General features: G+C 39.8%; 2 protein-coding genes across 2 annotated transcripts in view; one reads left to right on the forward strand and one right to left on the reverse strand.

Annotated features, from left to right (window-relative positions):
* The window catches only part of LOC143037937 (transforming growth factor beta regulator 1), a 21,836-nt gene extending 9,500 nt beyond the window's left edge, over window positions 1–12,336 (reverse strand). The window contains exons 1-7 of the mRNA XM_076206623.1: window positions 12,179–12,336; window positions 10,241–10,365; window positions 5,288–5,522; window positions 3,516–3,667; window positions 1,853–2,081; window positions 1,127–1,305; window positions 726–871 (exon numbers count right to left, since the gene is read on the reverse strand). Coding sequence (XP_076062738.1) covers window positions 726–871; window positions 1,127–1,305; window positions 1,853–2,081; window positions 3,516–3,667; window positions 5,288–5,522; window positions 10,241–10,342 — 1,043 coding nt within the window. The 5' untranslated portion in view covers window positions 10,343–10,365; window positions 12,179–12,336. The remainder of the gene's footprint in view (window positions 1–725; window positions 872–1,126; window positions 1,306–1,852; window positions 2,082–3,515; window positions 3,668–5,287; window positions 5,523–10,240; window positions 10,366–12,178) is intronic.
* Window positions 12,337–13,885: 1,549 nt separating this feature from the next.
* On the forward strand, window positions 13,886–15,022 carry LOC143037706 (zinc finger protein 862-like). Its single transcript, XM_076206247.1, has one exon. It carries the CDS (start codon window positions 13,886–13,888, stop codon window positions 15,020–15,022), a length of 1,137 nt encoding a protein of 378 aa, XP_076062362.1.
* The last annotated feature ends 5,070 nt before the right edge of the window (window positions 15,023–20,092 follow it).

Here is a 20,092-nt window from a genome sequence, read left to right on the forward strand (position 1 = left end):
ATGTGGCAGGAAAGTGAGTGGAAGAAAAATGTAGTGAGAGAAACAAGTAAATGCCTTGGGGGATTAAAATGTGTAATGAGAAATAGACATTTGGGAATGGATGATAAGAGGAGATTGTATGAAGGAGTGATTGTGGCAACAGCACTGTATGGGGCAGAAACATGGAACATAAGAGAAGAAGAATTTAAATGTGTTTGAGATCAAATGTCCGAGAAGTATGGTATAGGTTACCAGGCTGGATAAAGCGAGAAATGTTCTTAAATTCTTGTATGGTTTTTGCACATATTATTGTTTCATCCAATTTGTTCCAGACGTCCACCACTCTATGTGGGAAACTATTTTTTTTTCACATCTCTTTGACATATACATCATTGTGTGAAAGATGTTAAGAACAGCAAGAATAAAAGGATTGTTGAAATAAAAAATATGGTTTAGCATTCCTCTACAAGTGAAGACTTGTTTCCAAACATGAAAGCATGCTCTAGGGCTCAGTTACACAGGGGTGCCACTAAAGTACTGACGGCATATAACTAAGCGGATGATACCCCAGCATGGGTCTATGATCAGTCCCATGACAAACTGCAATCTCTAAATAATGAAAATATAAACTGTTCATATAACTGGTTATAATATATTGCTCTCTGGGATATAAAAACACATAAGTTCAACTACATTAAGACTTTTGTCTTCTACCCTTATTCCTAGCAGTTTTTGATCTTGCTTACCTTGGTACATTACCACCATCTAGAATTTTGCAAGTATAAAGAACAGGCTTCATGGGGTCAGACAAACTTGCATAGGTTCTTGATGAACAAAAGCCTACAGGGAATATATGATGTTCTGTATGGTAAGCTTCTCTGTCTGAAACAATCTGCAAGGATAAAACCTGATGTAAACTCTTCAAATCAAATCTTCACCTTCTCACTTCAACATGTGCTTTTAAAAGTTCATGAAAATCCTCATCACATGAGATAAATACTTAAATATTATCTGAAACTAATAAGAAACATGGAAAACATATTATGAGGTGAGGCAAAGAACAGATGTTAAAAAAATATATATATCAGATTTGGTAGTGCACAGGTGGTTGCAAAACACCAGTAAATATAATTTCCAAATGTCTTACCTCCCCTAAGCTGTGAATAGTAAGGGGACCGAGGATAATAGGGAAGATAGGCCGTCCTGCTGAGTCAAGAGTAATTGGAGGACAAAGGCGTTTAGGCTTGGAGCTGCTACTCTTCTTCACCTTCGCTGGCTTGTCAGGTGTCGGGCCAGAACCACTACCTCCCCCGCTATTGTTAAGACCTGAAAGACAGGATGAAAAAAGAACTCTCAATTGATTCTTTGGAAACTTATATCTGTTTACACATGAAGCAGTGGTTAGGCATAGGAAAGGAACATCCTCACTTCATCTTATTTCTATCCTAGCAATACTACCCCTGATACATTTATCTCATGGATCAGTACACAAATTAACCCAGTCACTTGTTCAACTGAGATTAAATCTTCCTGCGTTCCTCCAATGATGTTCACATTATTAATTTTTCATAGATTTTTTTTTTCAATATCTATGGATTCTAATGGAATTGAGACCCTTATAATAAATTGTATAATTTCATCTAAAGCCAGTCAACCTAATCTCTCTCTCTCTCTTTTTTTTTTCCTAATTCTCCCCCCTCTTGTATACTGCCCCTTTGAAGACAGGATTCCTCTAAACTGAAAAAAATAGTCTGGAATTTGGCATAAAATCTCGGTCCCTGTTGGGCTCCAAAGAATTAATGGTCATGTCTGTTGAGTATGGACAGGAAAGTACAAAAATAGGTGTTAGTAAAGAGTGGTTATAACAAAGTACCTTGTGAAGATTCTGACTGTTTCCTTTTAAGTTGTGATATCTTTGTTTTTTTATCCTTATTTTCTATACTGCCACCTCCTAATACCATGTAGTTCCCTTGTAGTTGACTCTCCATATCTGCTGCATTCTGGTGCTGGCATAAGCGTTTGAGAAGGAATCTTCTTTCCTCAGATGCAATGAGAACTTGTTCTTGGACTTCAGCAACTTGATCACACAATGCCGCATTTTCCTGACAAAATTTTCCATTTTACTTATTGTAACATTAGTAGCCTTCAGTAAATTATTAGAAATAACACACAGGAAACCCACAGTCGGAGAAAATAAACTTCGACTGTGGGTTTCCTGTGTGTCATTTACAAATGTGCTACTACATTTCTGTTTAGAAATTATCAGAAATAACTTAACAAATGCAAACATAACAGGCATATTAAAAATTGTACAGAACAATATCAATGGATATCATAAAATAGTTGTATCTACCTATATCTTTATCTATCTATATACAGTACTCATCAAAAGTATGCAGTGCCTACCCCTTGTGGCTGCATATTTATGACAAAAAGGGAAAGGCATTTCTTGAGGTGAAATTATGTAGATAGAATGTATCTGGCAACTGCCTGTTGTCACACTGGGCCAACAGAGTGGAAGATGAGGGAGAACCCAGCCAGTCTCTCCGACACTGCTGTGGGAAGAACATGGTAAACCCCTCTCTTTGGGACCTTGCCTTTTTTCACACTGGTTTTCTTCATTTTCCAAGGGTCTGTATCATTACCATGGCCCCTACCAGGGATTAACTAAATATATAATTGCCTAAATCATAGGACTAAAGAAGGCAGACCATAGAACTAAAGAAATCAGTGAAATGTTGAAGGTGGCCAAGTCCAAATTTAAGTGACACATGGTGTGATTTTGGGAGGAAGGAGGGCTGGAGATAACATTCCAGTAACATTGTACAGGGGGTCCTAAGATGACTTCTTCAAAGATTTACTTTTGTCAATGGATTGGACTCTAAAGTATGCTTTGTGATGTTCAAAACCCTTGGAGAAGTCTTTTAGGATGCCCTATCCTAGGTTTCTAGGATGATATTTCCAGCCATCCTCCTTCCCAAAATCACACCATTTATCTTTTGATTTTGGACTCGGCCACCTTCAACATTTCACCAATTTCTTTAGTTCCATGGCCTGTCTTCTTTAGTCCAATGATCCAGGCAATTATACCTTTAGCTAATTCCTTTGTAGGGGGCATGGTAATGACACAGACCCTAGGGAAATGAAGAAAAACAGTGTGAAAAAAGGCAAGGTCGTAAAGAGAGGGGTTACTTGTAAATGCTCTTCCCACAGCAGTGTGGGAGTGACTGGCTGGATTCTCCCTCATGTTCCACTCTGTTGGCCCAGTGCGACAGCAGGGGGTTGCCAGATACATTCTATCTATACAATATCACCTCAGAAAATGCCTACCTATTTTCATCATAAATATGCGGCTGCGAGGGGTAGGGGCCGCATACTTTTGATGAGTACTGTACATGTATGTATATATATATATATATATATATTATATATATATATATATAATATACATATATATATATATATATATATATATATATATATATATATATATACCAAAAGACTTTTTATAAGGAAGGTAACCATAAAATACTTACAAATACTAAAGACTTAATGACCCTCTTCAGGAATTTGTATTTACTTCTGTAAACTTGCTGTTCCTCTTGTTTGTGTCGAGCTAATCGTTCTGCAATTGCTGCTGGAAGACTTGCTCTTGCTCGGCCAGCCTTCTCTCCACCCCTCATACTTGCTGCAACAGAATAAATCCCACACCTTAACAATTTCAAAGATGAAACAAATCAATAAAAATGTTCCTCTTCATTTTGGTTTGTGTGTATGTATGTATGTATTCACCTAGTTGTAGTGAACATGGAGAAACCAGTGACAAGCACCTGCTTGTGGTGGTCCTGCCAGATGGAATGCAGAGATGACCATTTTCAAAACCCGTCAACCCCTTTATTTCCAAAGGTGCAGTCCTAGGAGGCTGACACTCAGTTTCTAGACTGAGGCAAAGATCTATATCAACTTCAATTCTATTACTTACACCTTTTCACACATACAGAGCTGGCAACTGGTGACTGCTCCCCTTCTTTTACTATTTTACTACAGCCAGTGATATTGAAAGAGCCACACACAAATACAACACAGACAATAGTCCAAAGTTTCTTCCCAGAAAAATCTGTGGGGGGCCAGCAATTGTGGGGCTGTGTTTGTTTTTTTCCACTTACTGAAACTTGATGCAACAACCAATATTATTATTATCAATGTGGGCTTGGAGCCATGTTTATGGGGCCCCACCTCTTTGCCTCCAATCATCAAATTTTGCCTGAAATTCATTTATGTTGTTAGCCTCAATAATATTTTTTATTAAATTTGTTCCATAACTTTATGCATCTATGTGGAAAGCTATTCTTCCTGAAATCTTCCAAACAAATTTGTTTTTTCATTTTTTTTATTATGATCTCGAGTTGATCTTTCATCCCATACCAACAAATCTTCTCTGTCCCTGCTTAACAAACATTCCCCTTTTACTCAAAGCCCCCTTCACCCCATCCATCCATCCATCTAATCCTCAGTTGTCCCCTCAAGTTCACTCCATCTACCTCTGCCTTCCACACTCCCTTAAATTTCAAGTCTCTGCCCCATATGGTGTTCAATTATAGATGATATGTCCAGCCTGCCTGAGACCTCCCCATCATGAAACTTCCAACTTTGATAAGTAGGTGCAGCCCTATGGGATCAATACCTGGTCTTTGGATCAGGCCCAGAAACTCACCCGATTCATCCTACTACTACTCTCAAACTACCTCTCCCTCTGATTTTCCTATTTTTTTTTTTCACATAAGGTCAGTACACTGGCACCTGTCCTCCTATATCTAATAACTATAGACTTGGAAACCAAATCAGGCCCTTACATATGCCCAACATGTAAAAAAACAATAAACAACTAAAACATAGCCATCAAATGCAAAACATGCCACTCATGGTTTCACCTCACATACCCTACACTCACCAACACAAGCAGTACAATAGAAATTAGAGCTGCAACCATCACACAAAACACACAAACATAAAAGATATTCACTATTTCAGTTTATACTGTAGCAAGAGGTGAGAATTTCGTCTCCCATACTTAAGCACCTTGCTTTGCAGATGTGGGAGGAAGGGGGCTATATAAAAAACAACAGCTTACAAAAAACAGCAGTTTATATTTCCCATGTATCACAAGATTCTAATAAGACATTATTATGAAAAAAAAAAAAAAATCACACATTCTGCACCTACTCATGCCTGTGAACCATGAAACTCAAAACTTAAAATCTACATGGAAGAGGTCTAAGAAACAAGTAAAAACTTTAGATAGTATTACCTGCTGACAATGCTGCTGCTGCAGCTGCTGCCGCCACTGATGCTATTGAGGATGGAGCAGCTGCAATCTTCTTATCTCCTGAGGACTTCCCACTACTAACATTACTTATGCCTGAGTTGTCACTCATCTCCTGTGCCAACCCAACTTCCATGTTTGCGGGTCCCTGAAGCCCACCATGGAGAGCCACTTCATATTTGGCGACAGAGTGGGATGCAAGTCCATATGTACCAGATGGCTGCAAGTTGATAGTTAATGGAATACAAATTTACCATTACAAAATTACATTATGAAGAGAAATCAAATCCAGTCCAAAGAACTTCACATTTATCTGTCATTTGGTGATTTAAAAAGCACACAGAAGGCATTCTTCAAAAAAGAAAAACTTAATAGAGTATTGCTATATTGAGTCATGTCAAGTTATAGAAAATGTGCCAATGTTTTGTCTATACTATATGGGATGGGAACAGAATGAGAGCCTTGGCTATCTACCTCCTTTAAAAGGGGGAAAAAGCTCTTGGTGTGTATATGTTTACCTAATTGTAGTAAACAGGAAAGGAACAACATTCATTGGGTTCTTTCTCCAACTCTCCAATATTTTCATACCTAGCCTCATATTCATGTACAGTTCCAACTTAATCTATATCTTTGATTTCTAACTGTCATATTTAGATTTTAATTCATGTATTGTATTTACCTAGTTGTATTTACCTAGTTGTATTTTACGGGAAGGGGAGCTATGCTCGTGGAGGTCCCGTCTTCATATCTCATTTTATCTAAACTATTTTTTAAATTCATGTATTGTTTTTGCACACACCACTTTCTCATCTAACTTGTTCCAACTGTCTATTGCTCTGTGAGGAAAGCTGTTCTTTTTCAAATCTCTTCTATAGTTGTCTTTTTTTATTTTCTTTCCGTGTCCTCTTGTATTTCTGTCATCCCATTTTATCAGATTCTCTCTATCAGTAATTTCTATGCCTTTCATGATTCTGTAAATAGCTATCATATCTCCTCTCTCTCTTCTTTGCTCTAGTGTCTGTAGTTTAAGTTTTTGTAGTCTCTCTTCATATGATAGTTTTGAGAGTGTTGGTGCCAGTTTTGTAATTGCTCTTTGTATTCTTTCAAGTTTTTTTATACATTTTTTTGTACTTGGTGACCATATCGTTGCTGCATATTCCAATCTTGGTCTTATCAGGGTGATTAGGATTTTCCTCACCATTTCTTCATCCAGGTATGTAAATGCAACTTTGATTGTTCTTATTAAATTATAAGTTTCTCCAAAAATCTTATTTATATGTTTCTCAGGTGACATATTATTCATAACAATGACTCCCAGGTCCTTCTCATTTTCTACTCTTTTTATTCCTTCTTCTCCCAAATTATTATGATCCTGTTTATTCTGTTTTGCTTTTTCCAAATTCCATTATACTACACTTTTTTTGTATTGAACTCCATCTCCCACTTCCCACTCCATTCTTGTACTTTATTTAGATCTCTCTGTAGTGATTCACAATCTTCTTCAGTTTTCACTCTTTTCAGTAATTTTGCATCATCTGCAAAGAAGCTCATATAGCTTTTCAATTCCTTCATCCATATCATTAAGATATATAGCAAAACATTATTGGGGCCAGAATGTTCCCTGCGGGACACCGCTTATTACTTTCATTCCATTTTGAGTGCTGATCTCTTATCACTACTCTCATTTTTCTTTTTTGGAAAAAGTCTTCCATCCATTTAGCAATTTACCTTGTATTCCTCCTTCATATTCTAATTTCTTAAGCAACTTCTTATGTGGTACTTTGTCAAAAGCTTTTTTTAGGTCTAGAAATGCACAATCAGCCCATCCATCTCTTTCTTGTATTATATCTATTAGCCTTGAATAGAAACATATTAAATTGGTGACGCATGATCGTCCTTGTCTGAATCCCAAATTGCCTTGGATTTATGTACGTTGTTTTTTTCCAAGTATTTTACCCATCTACTTTTGATAATTCTTTCACATATTTTTGCTATTGTACTTGGTTAGAGAGACTGGTCTATAGTTGGTAGGTTCTTCTTTATTTCCTCCTTTATATATAGGTACTATATTTGCTTTTTTTCCAATCTTCTGGAACTTTTCCTTCTTTTAAGGAACTGCTTATTATGCTATGTATTTTGTCTGCCAGTTCATTCCTGCATTCTTTCAGAATCCAGTTTTGCTATTTCATCTGGCCCATGCAATTTTCTGACATCAAAATTACCCAAGTGTGTCAATATTTCATTCTTTGTTACTTCTATTTCTTCCATAGGGGGGACTTTTTCTTTCCACTCAATCTCTTCAGGTTGTATATTTTCCCTTGTAAACACTGATTTAAAATGTTTGTTCATAATTTCTGCCATTTCCATTTCCTCAGTGTATTCAACTCCTCCTTGTCTCAATTTCTCCAAGTCTTGTTTGTTTTTCAGTTTATTGTTTACAAATCTGTAGAATAGTTTTGGTTGATCTTTACACTTTTCTATAACATCTTTTTCATATTTTCTTTTTTTCTCTCTGCACTTTTGTACATATTCATTTCTATAACCAGTATATATTTTCCATTTTTCAGGTCTTCTGTCTTTTTTTCCATCTGGTCCAGGCTTTGTCTCTTTTGTCTTTTAACTCCCTACAACTTTTGTTGTACAGCATTTTACATATTCTTTTTCTTGTTTTTGTCTTGGGACATACTTTTCCACTCCTTTTTTGTAAATTTTTGTCAAAATATTCCATTTCTCTTCCACTGATGTTTCTTCTTTGTATATTTCTTCCCAGTTTTCTTGTTGGAAGAATTCTCTTATTTTATCAAAGTTTGTTTTTTCATACATCATTCTTCCTTTTCTATATTGTTCATTTCTTTTCATATATTTTTCTTCATTAAGTTCCAGTTCAATCAATATGTGGTCACTTTTACCTATTGGTGTTTTATATTCAATCTTGTCCCACTATTCTAGGTTCAGATGTAATTATTAAGTCTAGCCTCGATGGTTCTTCTTCATTTCTATACCTAGTGTTCTCTTGTATCCCATTGTGTCATTGAATGGTCAGTAATCATCTCAAGTAGAGCATTTCCCCATGAGTCATCACCACTCTTTACTGTCATTTCTTCCCAGCAGATTTCTTTGCAATTAAAGTCGCCCATCATAACTATTCTTCCTCCGTCTTCCATTATTTTAGTTAATGCTATCTTTGTGTCCTCTAACATACTTTTATATTCACTCTCCTCACATGAGGCTGTTTTTCGGAGGCACATAATTGATCACAAATTTTCTGCTCTTCTTATCTCTGTCTTCCACTTCTATCATAATCATCTCTACTGTATTCTTTCCATATATGACACCTTTCACGTTTATATCCTTCTTAGTCAGGAACATAACTCCCCCCCTTGCTTTTTCTCTCTGTTTCTAATCCAATAATTGTATGCATCATGTCCTACACTGTTGGGTGGTAGTGGGCCTTTTAATTTTGTTTCTACAATTCCCATTATGTTTCTTTTTCTTTCAAATAATCATTCAGCTCATTCAATCCTGTTATTAATCCATCTATATTTGTGTAAGACACTCTTAGTTTTCTGCCACTTCCATTGTGTTCTCTGTTTCCCTTATGTTTTTCTTTTGTATGTCGAACTTCCTTAGTTTCATGTTCACTACTCTCCAATAGAATCTCTCTTTCTCTGACTCCGTTCTGTTCTCGTTTTTTGTCTTAGCTTCCAGTCTTTTCTGCTTTTCTTCCTCTCTTTCCTCTTTATTCATTTCTCTTTTTATCCATATCTTTTTGTGTTGTTCACTTGTTGCTAGTTTCCCTGTTTTGGATAAGATATTCTCTGCCGTTGTTTGTGTGACTTGAATTTAAATCTTAATTGGTCTGGTCTTGTCTGTGCTATACTTTCCGAGTCTAAATTTCTCTTCGATTTGTTTCATAATTCCTGGTTCATCTTCCTGAACTGATTCTAGTAATTGGCTTACTTTTTCATTTTCCCCTCTTTGATTCTTGTGGTTCTATCTGTGTTGTGTTCTCTTCATTCCTAATATAATTATACATTTCTTCTTGTCTGCTAAATCCCTTACTATATTCTCCTTTTGTCTCATCACTTTAATAACTGAGTCTTCAGTATGTTCTTTCAATTGCTGTTTGACTATGTCAGTGAATGAAATCTTATTTCCTTCTTGGGTTTGCTTTCCAATTTTTTTTACTTTCTTTAGCTATTGTTTCTCTGTTTTCTTTACTATTTCTTCTTCAATTCCTCATTCTCCCCCTTTACCTCTCTTAACTGTCTTTTTAGTTCTTCTATTTCATCAGTTAAGTTTTTATTCGCCTTTTCCAGGTCTTCCAGTCTTTCAACCCTTTTTAAAAATGGTGTTCATAATGACCTAACCTACTCTCCAAGTCCTCGATACCCTTATCAACCTTCTTCTCTAGTCTTGTCAGTCGGGGGGGGTTTGTGTCCCCCCCACTCTCTTTTAAATCCCTTGAAAATATTCTCATCACTTTCTGCTATATTGCTCCTATCTATACCTCTAATCTTCACATTCCTATTAGACATGTTATCATCCCAACTCGTCTTGGGGTCTTTTGTCTACCCGGCGGCCCGTCAGGGCCATTTCCTCCACCTCCTCATTACCTTCCATTTCCCCAGCAATCCCTCCCCCGCTCCTCTTTCCTTACTTTCCCACTACCTCACGAGCACTTTGCCCCCCCCCTGCCAATTCAAAAAGGGACTTCTCGTGGCGTTGGGATGCCCAATCTGCACTGTTCTTCAGCGCGGTCTTCAAGCCGGCCGTGCGGTGAAAGAGTGTGTGTGCATGTGTATTTACCTACCTAGTATTCATCATGTCAATCCCAACCAGGTGGAACATCATTTTAATAAAGAAATTAAATCTAATGAATGTGTGTATATCTTTTTTTAATATGAACTGTAGCTCATTATTGCAATGACACTATACCTTATTCTGAAGCTTGGGACTTGACCCTGGTGATTGCACAAGAGCATCTTGCACACTAGATTCCAGCAAGAGACTTTCGGCAGTGTTCCAAACAGAAGACATTTCTTCTTCTTGGCCAATAGCCCCTGGAAAAAAAGATAAATACAAACTATTTAAATTCTAATAATAAAACACAGATCACATGAACAAATATTTAGAAACTAAATGGCACACTAGGTTATAGATTGTTACATACTGATCAAATACAATTAACATTGATGTATAAATACAAACTATTTAAATTCTAATACTAAATGAAACACAAATCACATGAACAAATATTTAGAAACTAAATGGCACACTAGGTTATAGATTGTTACATACAGATCAAATACAATTAACATTGATGTATTCAATCAAATGTCCTCTGCTGATGGTATACACTGTGGTTCCATCCTGCTTTAACCATTTATAGCTACTAAATGTCATGAAGAATTTATGGATTTACAATGGCCAATTTTCTTATATAAGTAAATGCATGTGTCCCCATGAGAATTTCTCAAACAAATGGATATATAAAAGGATGACTTCAGAGAATGCAGATTGGATTATGGTACTTTATCCAGAAACTGCAAATAGGACTGGACATTATGCCGCATATGCCTAATTTGTATCTCTCATAAAATACTGGAGTAACCAGATTTTGGCTGCATAAGTTCTATGTAGTCATTATTTTATATTCTTTAATGATATCCCCATGGACTAGAGTCACACATCTAGTCTCCACTCAAAAAGAAGAAAAACAAATAATAATTGTAATAATAATAATAAATACATAAGTAAAATAAAATAAAACATAAAATTATGGTTTAACACTAAAAATTAACTTTATCCTGTCTCACCTATCCAAACCTAGCCAGTATGTCTACCAATATTTTACTATGTTACCGTATTAATACATTTTATGCTGTTCTAATGTATTTTCCTGAGATGATGATGATGATAATAATAATAATAGTGAGAGTAATACAACTAATAATAATCATGTATCTATCTACACTCCAAAGGCTTTTTCCCCCTTTTCGGGGAGGTAGCTGAGTCAAAGGCACACACCCACTTCCACCTATTCCACTCCCATCCACCAACCTTGTTTCCCTCTTATAATAATAATAGTAATTATAATAATGATAATGATGCTAATAATAATAATAACCACTGTCTTGAATTTCACCGAATGGAAAAACTGTCACCCTACAATGGCTTGCAATAAAGATATCATGAGGAAGAACCTTTGGACTGTTGTCTATGTTATATCAGTGTGGAATTGTTTCCATATCATCATTTGAAAATAGTAGGAGAGCAGCAGTTACTAGGTGTTATTTCTCCATGTATGAAAAAGGTGAAGAGGTTGAAATTCTTTGGCAAAGTAAGGTAAATCAATGGAATTGCCTCCCTGAAATGGTCATGAGTGGAAGTGTGAACTTCTCTAAAATAATTGTGACATGTATGTTGATTCTGGAAAACATAGAAGAGGTAACTTAAATGAAAACTGACTCCCATGCCTCTTAACTATCATTAATTGGTAAATCACGGCACGGAATAAAATTGAAAAGGTTACTAGCCAGCCCTGCAGTTACTCTTGCTATGATGCAGCTTTGTTTAATTACTTCTGTCTCCCTGTCATACAAATTTTTGTGAACATTTGGATAATCTGAATCATTGTCCTCAATACCATGGGTTTCTAGAGCCATAAATTTATTGAACGGCTTATTTTAGGCCTTGGAATCAGTCGACTGCATGTAGACAGATTAGATGTAGACAGACTCATCTCTGTTCAGACGCCAGAAAACAGTCTATCACTACGGGTATTCTACAAGTTTAACGCGTCCTCTATGTTTCACATAGTTCATTATCATTCGTGGAGACCTAATATCAAACAAACAATAGTTTCCAACTTACCAATTACCAATGCTGAGCACCCTAACCTTTATTTCTTACAATATCCAGATGTAAACAAACACAATTTCCTTTGCCAAATGTTTACCGAAAAGTACATTCTCTTTTTATTACATGACCATTCTCTTTAGGTATAAATCATATTTACAAAACCTTTTTGCATGCAGCTTGCATTATGGTATTTTCTTTTAAATGTTACTAAATCACAAAAGGATGAAATTGTAATCCCTTGAAGAAAAGGGAAGGCGTATATTATCATAGTGCCGACACTGTTGCCACTTTGTGGGATTTTCCCACAGATCTGCGGGACAAATGATCTGACGTGGGACTGTTTGTGGGGAGACCAATTTTGTTCTTAATTTGTGGAATTTTTTGTGGGAATCCATACAGTTTGTGGGAAATTCTATGGAATCAACAATTAGTCACACAAATAACTAAGATTCTCCATAAATAAGAGAATTTGAAAAAAGTGTTGTTGGAATACATAACTAGGTTGTGTTGAATCAGTCAGTTTTAAATACTGGAACTAATTCTGTGGTACATAATATGGGTAAGCTGGGAATGAGGTGGATCATAGTTTGGTCCGTTCCATAACTCACGCGTCCTGGACGCGTCCATCTGACTCCATCACTCGTTTAGTCGGCACTCGGAAGGGATTGGGTAGGGGGGAGGAGGAGGACTACTTCTTAACAATGAAGACACAGCCCAAGCGAAAATGTTTTCTCTTCCCTCACCGCGAAAGGTCGAAGGCGTCATACGTTCAAGTACGGTCGACCCTCCCCGCGATAGGTCGAAAACGTCATACGTTCAAGTACGGTCGACCCTCCCCGCGATATGTCGAAAGCGCCATACGTTCAAGCACGGTCTGGCCAGTAGAAACTCTCGACTCCTTTGTCAACAGGCTCAAGTTGGAATCTTGGAACGTTTTGGAAGTCTCGCCAGAGGCTTACTTCACTCTACAGTTTCAGTTATTCAGTAAGCTCTGTTGCTCAGCTGCTGTTAGTCATACCGGTCTGCAAGACGGCCGGTGCTTGTAGGGCCTACTTTATTTGCTAGCGATAGTCAAGATGGCTGACAAAAGTACAAGGAAATACAGTCAGAGGTACCGTCCATCATGGGAAAATGATCAACGTTTTAAAGATAACGACAAAAAATTCGAATCTGTTAAGTTACCTTGTTAAAAAAAGATGAAGAGCATATACAAATAGATACATGTATGCTTTCCTTATATCCATTAATTGATTACCGCTGGATAATCTTACTTTACCAAGGTGTGGTGTACGCTAGGCTAGATCTACGTTTTCTCAGTGCTTATGTAGTCGTAATATAAATTACCGCAGGATGAAATGGTATAACTATTGTATGTTTATCAGAGAACTTTGACTTGGTTTTAGGTTGGCTGCAGTCAGTCCCAGGTGATGCAAGCTAAGCACGATGCAAAGTTTGCGGAAATTCCTTTCAAGCGCACATGAAATCCGTTATTGGTCACTCTCTTAGCAAGAAACACGTCGATAACACTAAATCCTCTACAAGCAAGAGCCAGAGGTCCATCAAAGATGCTATGCGTCCCATAGAGAGAGATCCATTCAAAATTGATAGCTTAGAATAGCAGTTTATATAGCTGAACATACCTCAGCTTTATCAGTAGATCATTTGGGTGAACTTTTGCCTAAGTTGGATATGAAATCACGCACATTACAAGATTTCAGAATGCACCATACTAAATGTGCACGTCTTCAGAAATATGTCATTGCTCCATCTTTTGCTGTTAAATTAAGAAATGAAATCGGAGACCAATTTTTTAGCTTGGTGGTTGATGAGAGTACCAACGAAGCAAATATATCTTGCCTTGCCCTTTGCATTCGTTTTTACAGTACAAGTAAAAAGTCTGTAGTGGACACTTTCTATCGTCTACTACCAATAGAAAATGCTACAGCTGATAATCTCTATCAAACTGTTACAAGATGCCTGGCTGAGGACGGCCTAGATGTGAAAAAAATGATAGGCCTAGGGACTGATGGAGCCAGTTCGATGATCGGTCGAACTCATTCACTCTCAACACTTTTAAGAGTTGATAATCCTGAATTAACCCTGTTTAGGTGTGTGTGCCACTCCCTTCACCTTGCTGCCAGTAAGGCTTCTGAATGCCTTCCTATAATTGTTGATTTTGTAGTTAGAGAAACTCATAATTGGTTTTCTACTAGTCCTAAGAGGACTAATGAGTATCAGGCTATATACAGTGTTAGAAAACAGAATACAGTGCCTAAGAAGGTGCCGGGACTGGCAGGCACACGCTGGTTGACAAGGTTGGAAGCAGTTAGTATAATTATCGATCAGTGGGAGGCTCTAAAGCTTCATTTTGACCTGAGTGCTTCCAAAGAACGTTGTTACACATCGAAAACCCTGTCTGATGCATACAGAGATGACCAGAATACATTGTATTTGTTGTTTGTCAGAAAAACTCTGAAAGAAATAGTCAGTGTTAATAAGATTTTCCAGTCACAAACTGCAGATGTCACAAAAGTAACACAGGATCTCATTGCAATGTATCGTAATCTAATAAACATTGTAGTAAATGGAAAGCACTTGTCAAAATGTTCTGATGAAAACCTACCCAAACTTAAATTTCTGGATCATGTTGTGCCATGTGAGGCAATGAACTTTGGATATGAGTTCACCACATATGCATCTGCTTGTTCTTTAACTGTAGCTCAAGTTCACTATATCAAAGAGCGGTGTAAAGAGTTTGTGGTTGAACTCATAAAACAAGTTCAGATGCGCTTACCTGATAATGTTAAGATACTTATGATGTTGACAATTTTCCATCCTTCCATTGCCACATCGTAGATTAAAGACCCTGTTGCTCTGATTGGTGTTAGGTATCGGTCTACCTTTGAGGATCTAGATGGTCTTGAAAATGAATGGAGTTCAATGTGTCTTCAGCAGTGGCATAAAAGTTGCTTGGGTAATGTAGTAAGTTTTTGGACTGAGGTAAATGAAAGGGAAAATTCTGCAGGACATAAATGTTCCCAAACATTTCAGGCCTCGCACTGGCATTATTGTCCCTTCAATTTTCAAATGCCTCAGTAGAAAGAATATTCTCTCAAATGAATGTTGTTCACTCGAAACTGAGAAATCGTCTAAAGGTTAGGTCGGTAGAGGCATTGTTGCAGATAAGGTATGGATTCGTTCATTATTATCAGTCGTGTGTAAACTTTCAGCCCACTGATGACATGATGAGAAATTTCGGTGCTAAATGTTCTAGAGAGGAGGAGGAGGAGGAGGAGGAGGAGAATGTCATTAATCTTGATTTAATGCAGTAAGAAACTGAGACTGTAGGTAACTATAAATCTAATTATTGTCATTATGATGTTTGTATTGCAAAGTTTTGGTTGGCCTACTGTAGCTGCAGGCTGTCTACAGAACAGTCATAATGGAAAAACCTAGTTTTTAAGTTTATATTGTTGTTAAATATTAAGTAACTTTTTTTTTTTGTAAGGAATTTTTTTTAATTTTCTTCATCAACAATAAATTTATATGAAATAATGCTGTATTAATTTTGTGGGAATTTTTGTAGGATTTTAATTTCAGTTTGTGGAAATCTGTGGGGGAAAAAATTTAATCTGTGGGAATTCGCCTCTACAAAAGTGGCAACACTGAGTGCCGAACCTGGTGCTTGAATTGGCACCTTTGGTTGCAGCAAGTACATTTTGTGCGATTTTCGGGAAAATACTGAATTTCTAGTACTATTCTGTAAAAAGCCCATATATATCAGTAAGGACTTGGCATTGAATATTGGTATTGAGATATGATAAGCTCATGTTTCATTAACATATTGCTAATACAGAGCAAGTGGTATAGCTCATACAGTAGTATTGGCAACTACTAATAGAGCGGCATCTTTTACGGTGCCTTTCTTTGTTATTCATGTCAGACCAAATCTAGAGTATGTTTCTCCATGGGCTATTTTGGAAATTTCAAACAGTTGGAGTCTGTACAGAGATGGTGGACAAGAGAAATTTGGGGTCCAAGGAATATGGATGTATTGCCACAGGTTGGAATCTCTTGAACCTCAATCAGAGGGGGCTTGCTCAGGCATGACATTATGAAGTATCTTACGGGAATAGTACAATTACTAGAGAGGATTTATTTTCACGCCCATTATCAAATACTACATGGGGTCATTATTAAAAAAATGCATATTCTAGAAGTCATTTGGAAATACGTCGCAGGTTTTTTAGTCAGACACGTCGAGTTATGGAATTCCATGCCGGCCGAGGTGGTCATTTGGAGGATCTTGGGCTTAAACTAGATATTCATCTTGATGATAAGTTATATGAATATGTGACCTAATTTGATGATCATGACCTGGCGGTAACAATTCAGTATGTTTCTGTTGCCGCGACGTTACACCACCCGACTCTACGTGGCTCAGAATATTGTTAACATTTTTATGTGTAAGGGGGTAGGGGCTGGCGCATCGGGGAAATGCTGTTTCCTTGCCTCGCGCATTGCTTGATGTGTGGGAGGGAAACCCACTAGGTAAAGCCGAATATAAACATGTCACCGTGTGGTGTACATGTACCCCACAAGCATGCTTGTGCGTAAAGTGCAAGTTTATGCTCATTTCAACCAGTCTAATACGGCAACCCTGAAAAAGATATAGGAGAGTCGAGCATCATATCTACTGGATAAAGCCAGTAGTGTAGACAGAGAGGGGAGGGGACGGACCGCCCCGGGCGGAACATTATTAGGGACCGGCATGCTGAGGTCATGAAACCCGCATTTAAGGTAGTTCCATATGGATATCTCCACAACATGTCAAAAGCATTTCTATTTCTCCTTCTCATTCATTTATCCAAATTTGCCAGTAGAAATTTGATCATTACAAAGGATTACAAAGGCGGAGCATGCCGACAGGAGACCTTTTGATCCATATCTAGGTCGGATGCAAAAAAAAACAAAAAAAAAAAAAACATGTGGCGTTATTTTACTCGACTTTGCAAAGACGAGCAGAAACGATGGCCGTGTAGAGACGCATGATACTTGTTAATGTCGGTTGTGTATGTTTATTGTTGATGTCGGATGTTAACGAATGCGCTATTTTCATCGCTGTTGTTTTACACCGCTGGCTTTTTCGGTGTTTTCCCCCGCGAAGTCGCATACATCTTGTGTCACGCAAGGTTTACTGGCGACATGTACCATATATTCGGCTTTACCCACGTCTTGCGTCGCTCCCCACTGAACCTTGTGTGGAAACTCTACTCTGTTCGCCTGGGGCATCAACTATTTTTTTGTCGCGGCTCGTGCCGCTTAAATTCTTCTTATCGGCTTAAGAAACCTGCACAGCGAAGCTATAGCGATAATCCTATACCACACTCCTGGTCATATGGCCATTTCCCGAAGGTTGAGTGTGGTTGGATTTTCCGCCAAAATCATCGGAAATTTAAAATTCCCGGCTCTGTGCAGGCATGCGCATTGTCGACCCCACCTCCCCCTCCCTACCCCTCCCTTCTTACCCGGCTGCCCGGCTTGCAGAGCTCACTTCAATGAGAAATGAAGGCTTCGCCTGTGGGAGGAGGGAGGGACCCTAAATCTGTGCAGGTTTCTTAAGCCGATAAGAAGAATTTAAGCGGCACGAGCCGCGACAAAGAAATATTATCGGCTGAAAGAAACCTGCACAGCGAAGCTATGCATGAGACGAGGACAGGTGGGAGGAGAGGTGAAGCCTGATTCAAACCGTTATTACGTGTGTCTTTCCTATGGGAGACTTATTCATTTTATCACTCAGTAGAGGGGAGAAAGAAACGTCAAGTACCCACGCCGAAGAATGTGACATGCACAACATTGCACTGTTCACACGATGCGTAAATTATACGAAATTCGTATCCTGTTCAGCGGTTTCTGGCCCCTCCCCACTCCTCGATCGCCCTTTGCCCCCTCCACCATTTATTTTTTTATTTTTTTATTATTATTTTATTTTTTATGAGATGATAGGGGTGGAGCCGTTTCCATGGCGACACATGGGCCAGGGGTGACCGAGTGGTAGAGACACCGTGTCCCCAAGGGAGTCGTCGATGTTCAGCCCCTAGGTCCCGCACCCGCTCCACCGAGTGGGTGCGGAGAAACGCCAGCGATGCCACAAAGTCCCTGATGCTGTGGGCGTGCGGGGCATGGCCCAGGTCGGCTCTCTCCCACAGAGCGGAAAGGCAGGTGTGCCCGGGACCTCGGGGTTAGGGGAATCCTAAATTTCGAGTTATAGAAGAGATGATCCTCAAAAATATCTTCCGTGTGGTCCACGTAGTCTTCGAACGCACGGACCGGGCGCAGTTGATGTTGGCGTCCTCCCTCCCGGAAGGATTGTATTCTGAGAGGGCCAATCATGTCGTCCGCTCGGCCGTTCCTGGCCAGGAATGTTGGTGATGGAGAGAGGGTTAGGGCCGAGCTGTCCTCCTCCAGTTTGGAGACGGACGGGTGGCGGTTGATTGCCACCCACTGTGAAGCCCTGTAGTCCGTAGTCAAGGCGAGCAGAAAGACGACACGTTGAGGAAAGTGATCTTCCTCCATAATGGCCCTTTCGAACGCCAGGTACTGCAGAACACGATGCAAGGACCAGGCCAGGACCGGTTGATGTCTCGGCTTTCTCGAGGCGCTGATCCCCTTCATTAGGAGGGTTCGCGCCCTCTGTGGCACTCGGATGTTCATGCCCAAGCGTAGCGGATCAGTGAGGGCTGTATAGTGAGGCAAGATAGTTGCCGGTGCCCTGTTGGTGGAGGTAGCCAGCCAAGTCAGGAAGTCCGGAACCATGCTGGCGGAGATGGTCACCATCGCGCGTCTCCGAAGGCAGTTCCGGAATCTCCTTCAGCAGGACCCACACCGTCGCACTGAGGACGGAAGGTGAGCTCTGAGCATCTTGTCTGCTGCCTCTGTAGAGAAGAATTGGCTGAGAGCTCCCCGTAGAAACTCCAAGTATCAAATTGGAGTGACGCTTGAAGAGGCGTGGTAAGGCTGTTGGCTAGGCAGGCTGACCCCAGTAGAAGGGGAGAAGGGCCCCATCTCATTAGCTCCCCGAACCACGGCTGGGTTGGCCAGTAGGGAGCTATCAGGAGGACCTGACCATTGAAGGACCTGCGGGTCTGCATCACCTTCAGGAGGACTAGTGTCGCTGGAGGAGGAAAAAGAATACGTACTTCCAGCTATTCCAGTCCTCCGTGAAGGCGTCTGGGCCTCCTGTGCGTGTCCTTTGGATGCAGGTGAGGTAGAGGGGGAGCTGGGTCGTGTTTGGGGAGGCAAACAGGTCCACCTCTGGGGTGCCGTAGTGGAGGGAGAGCGACTCGAACACTTGTGGGCGTAGTTGCTACACTACGAAGGTCTCTTGAAACCTGGATAGAGCGACCGGCGTAGGGGCCCCGACCGAAGCCCGGGACGCAACAAGCTGTGGAGTGCTAAGGGTATCGGCCCGGGCAGGTCACGCGGGAGAAGTAGTAGGTTCCTGTCGACCTCCCGTACCAGCCGTCGGCGCCCCAAGCGGCTCAGTGGAAGGGCCGAAGTCGCGAAGTTGAGGTACCCCCCCCCCCCGCCACTGAAGGAGGGAGAACGTGTGAGAGAAACACGCTTTCTTGGCGCAGGGGAGCACCCGAAGAGCGCTGACTGTGTCCTACTCAATCCCGAGCCAATGAAGTCCCAGTATGGGAGCAAGGGCAGACCCGTTCCAGTCCACCCCGAACTCCACGTCCGCCAACACTCTCAGAGCCACTGAGATGTCGGCCGATGCACCCTCCCCGGTGGGCAAATGCATCAACTAGCCGTCTAGGAACCTGAGTGTGGAGACGCTTGCTTCCGTCCAGCGTACGCCTACCACTCTCACTAGTTTCGTGAAGATCCTTGGGGTAAGCGAGAGACCGAAAGGGAGTATGC

The sequence above is a fragment of the Oratosquilla oratoria genome, chromosome 23 (genome assembly GCF_046742065.1).
Source record: "Oratosquilla oratoria isolate Oo_2021 chromosome 23, ASM4674206v1, whole genome shotgun sequence".
In the NCBI taxonomy this organism is placed as follows: domain Eukaryota; kingdom Metazoa; phylum Arthropoda; class Malacostraca; order Stomatopoda; family Squillidae; genus Oratosquilla; species Oratosquilla oratoria.

Coding starts and splice junctions, on each gene's coding strand:
- LOC143037706 (XM_076206247.1), top strand. CDS start 13,886: ATGCACCATACTAAATGTGCACGTCTTCAGAAATATGTCATTGCTCCA.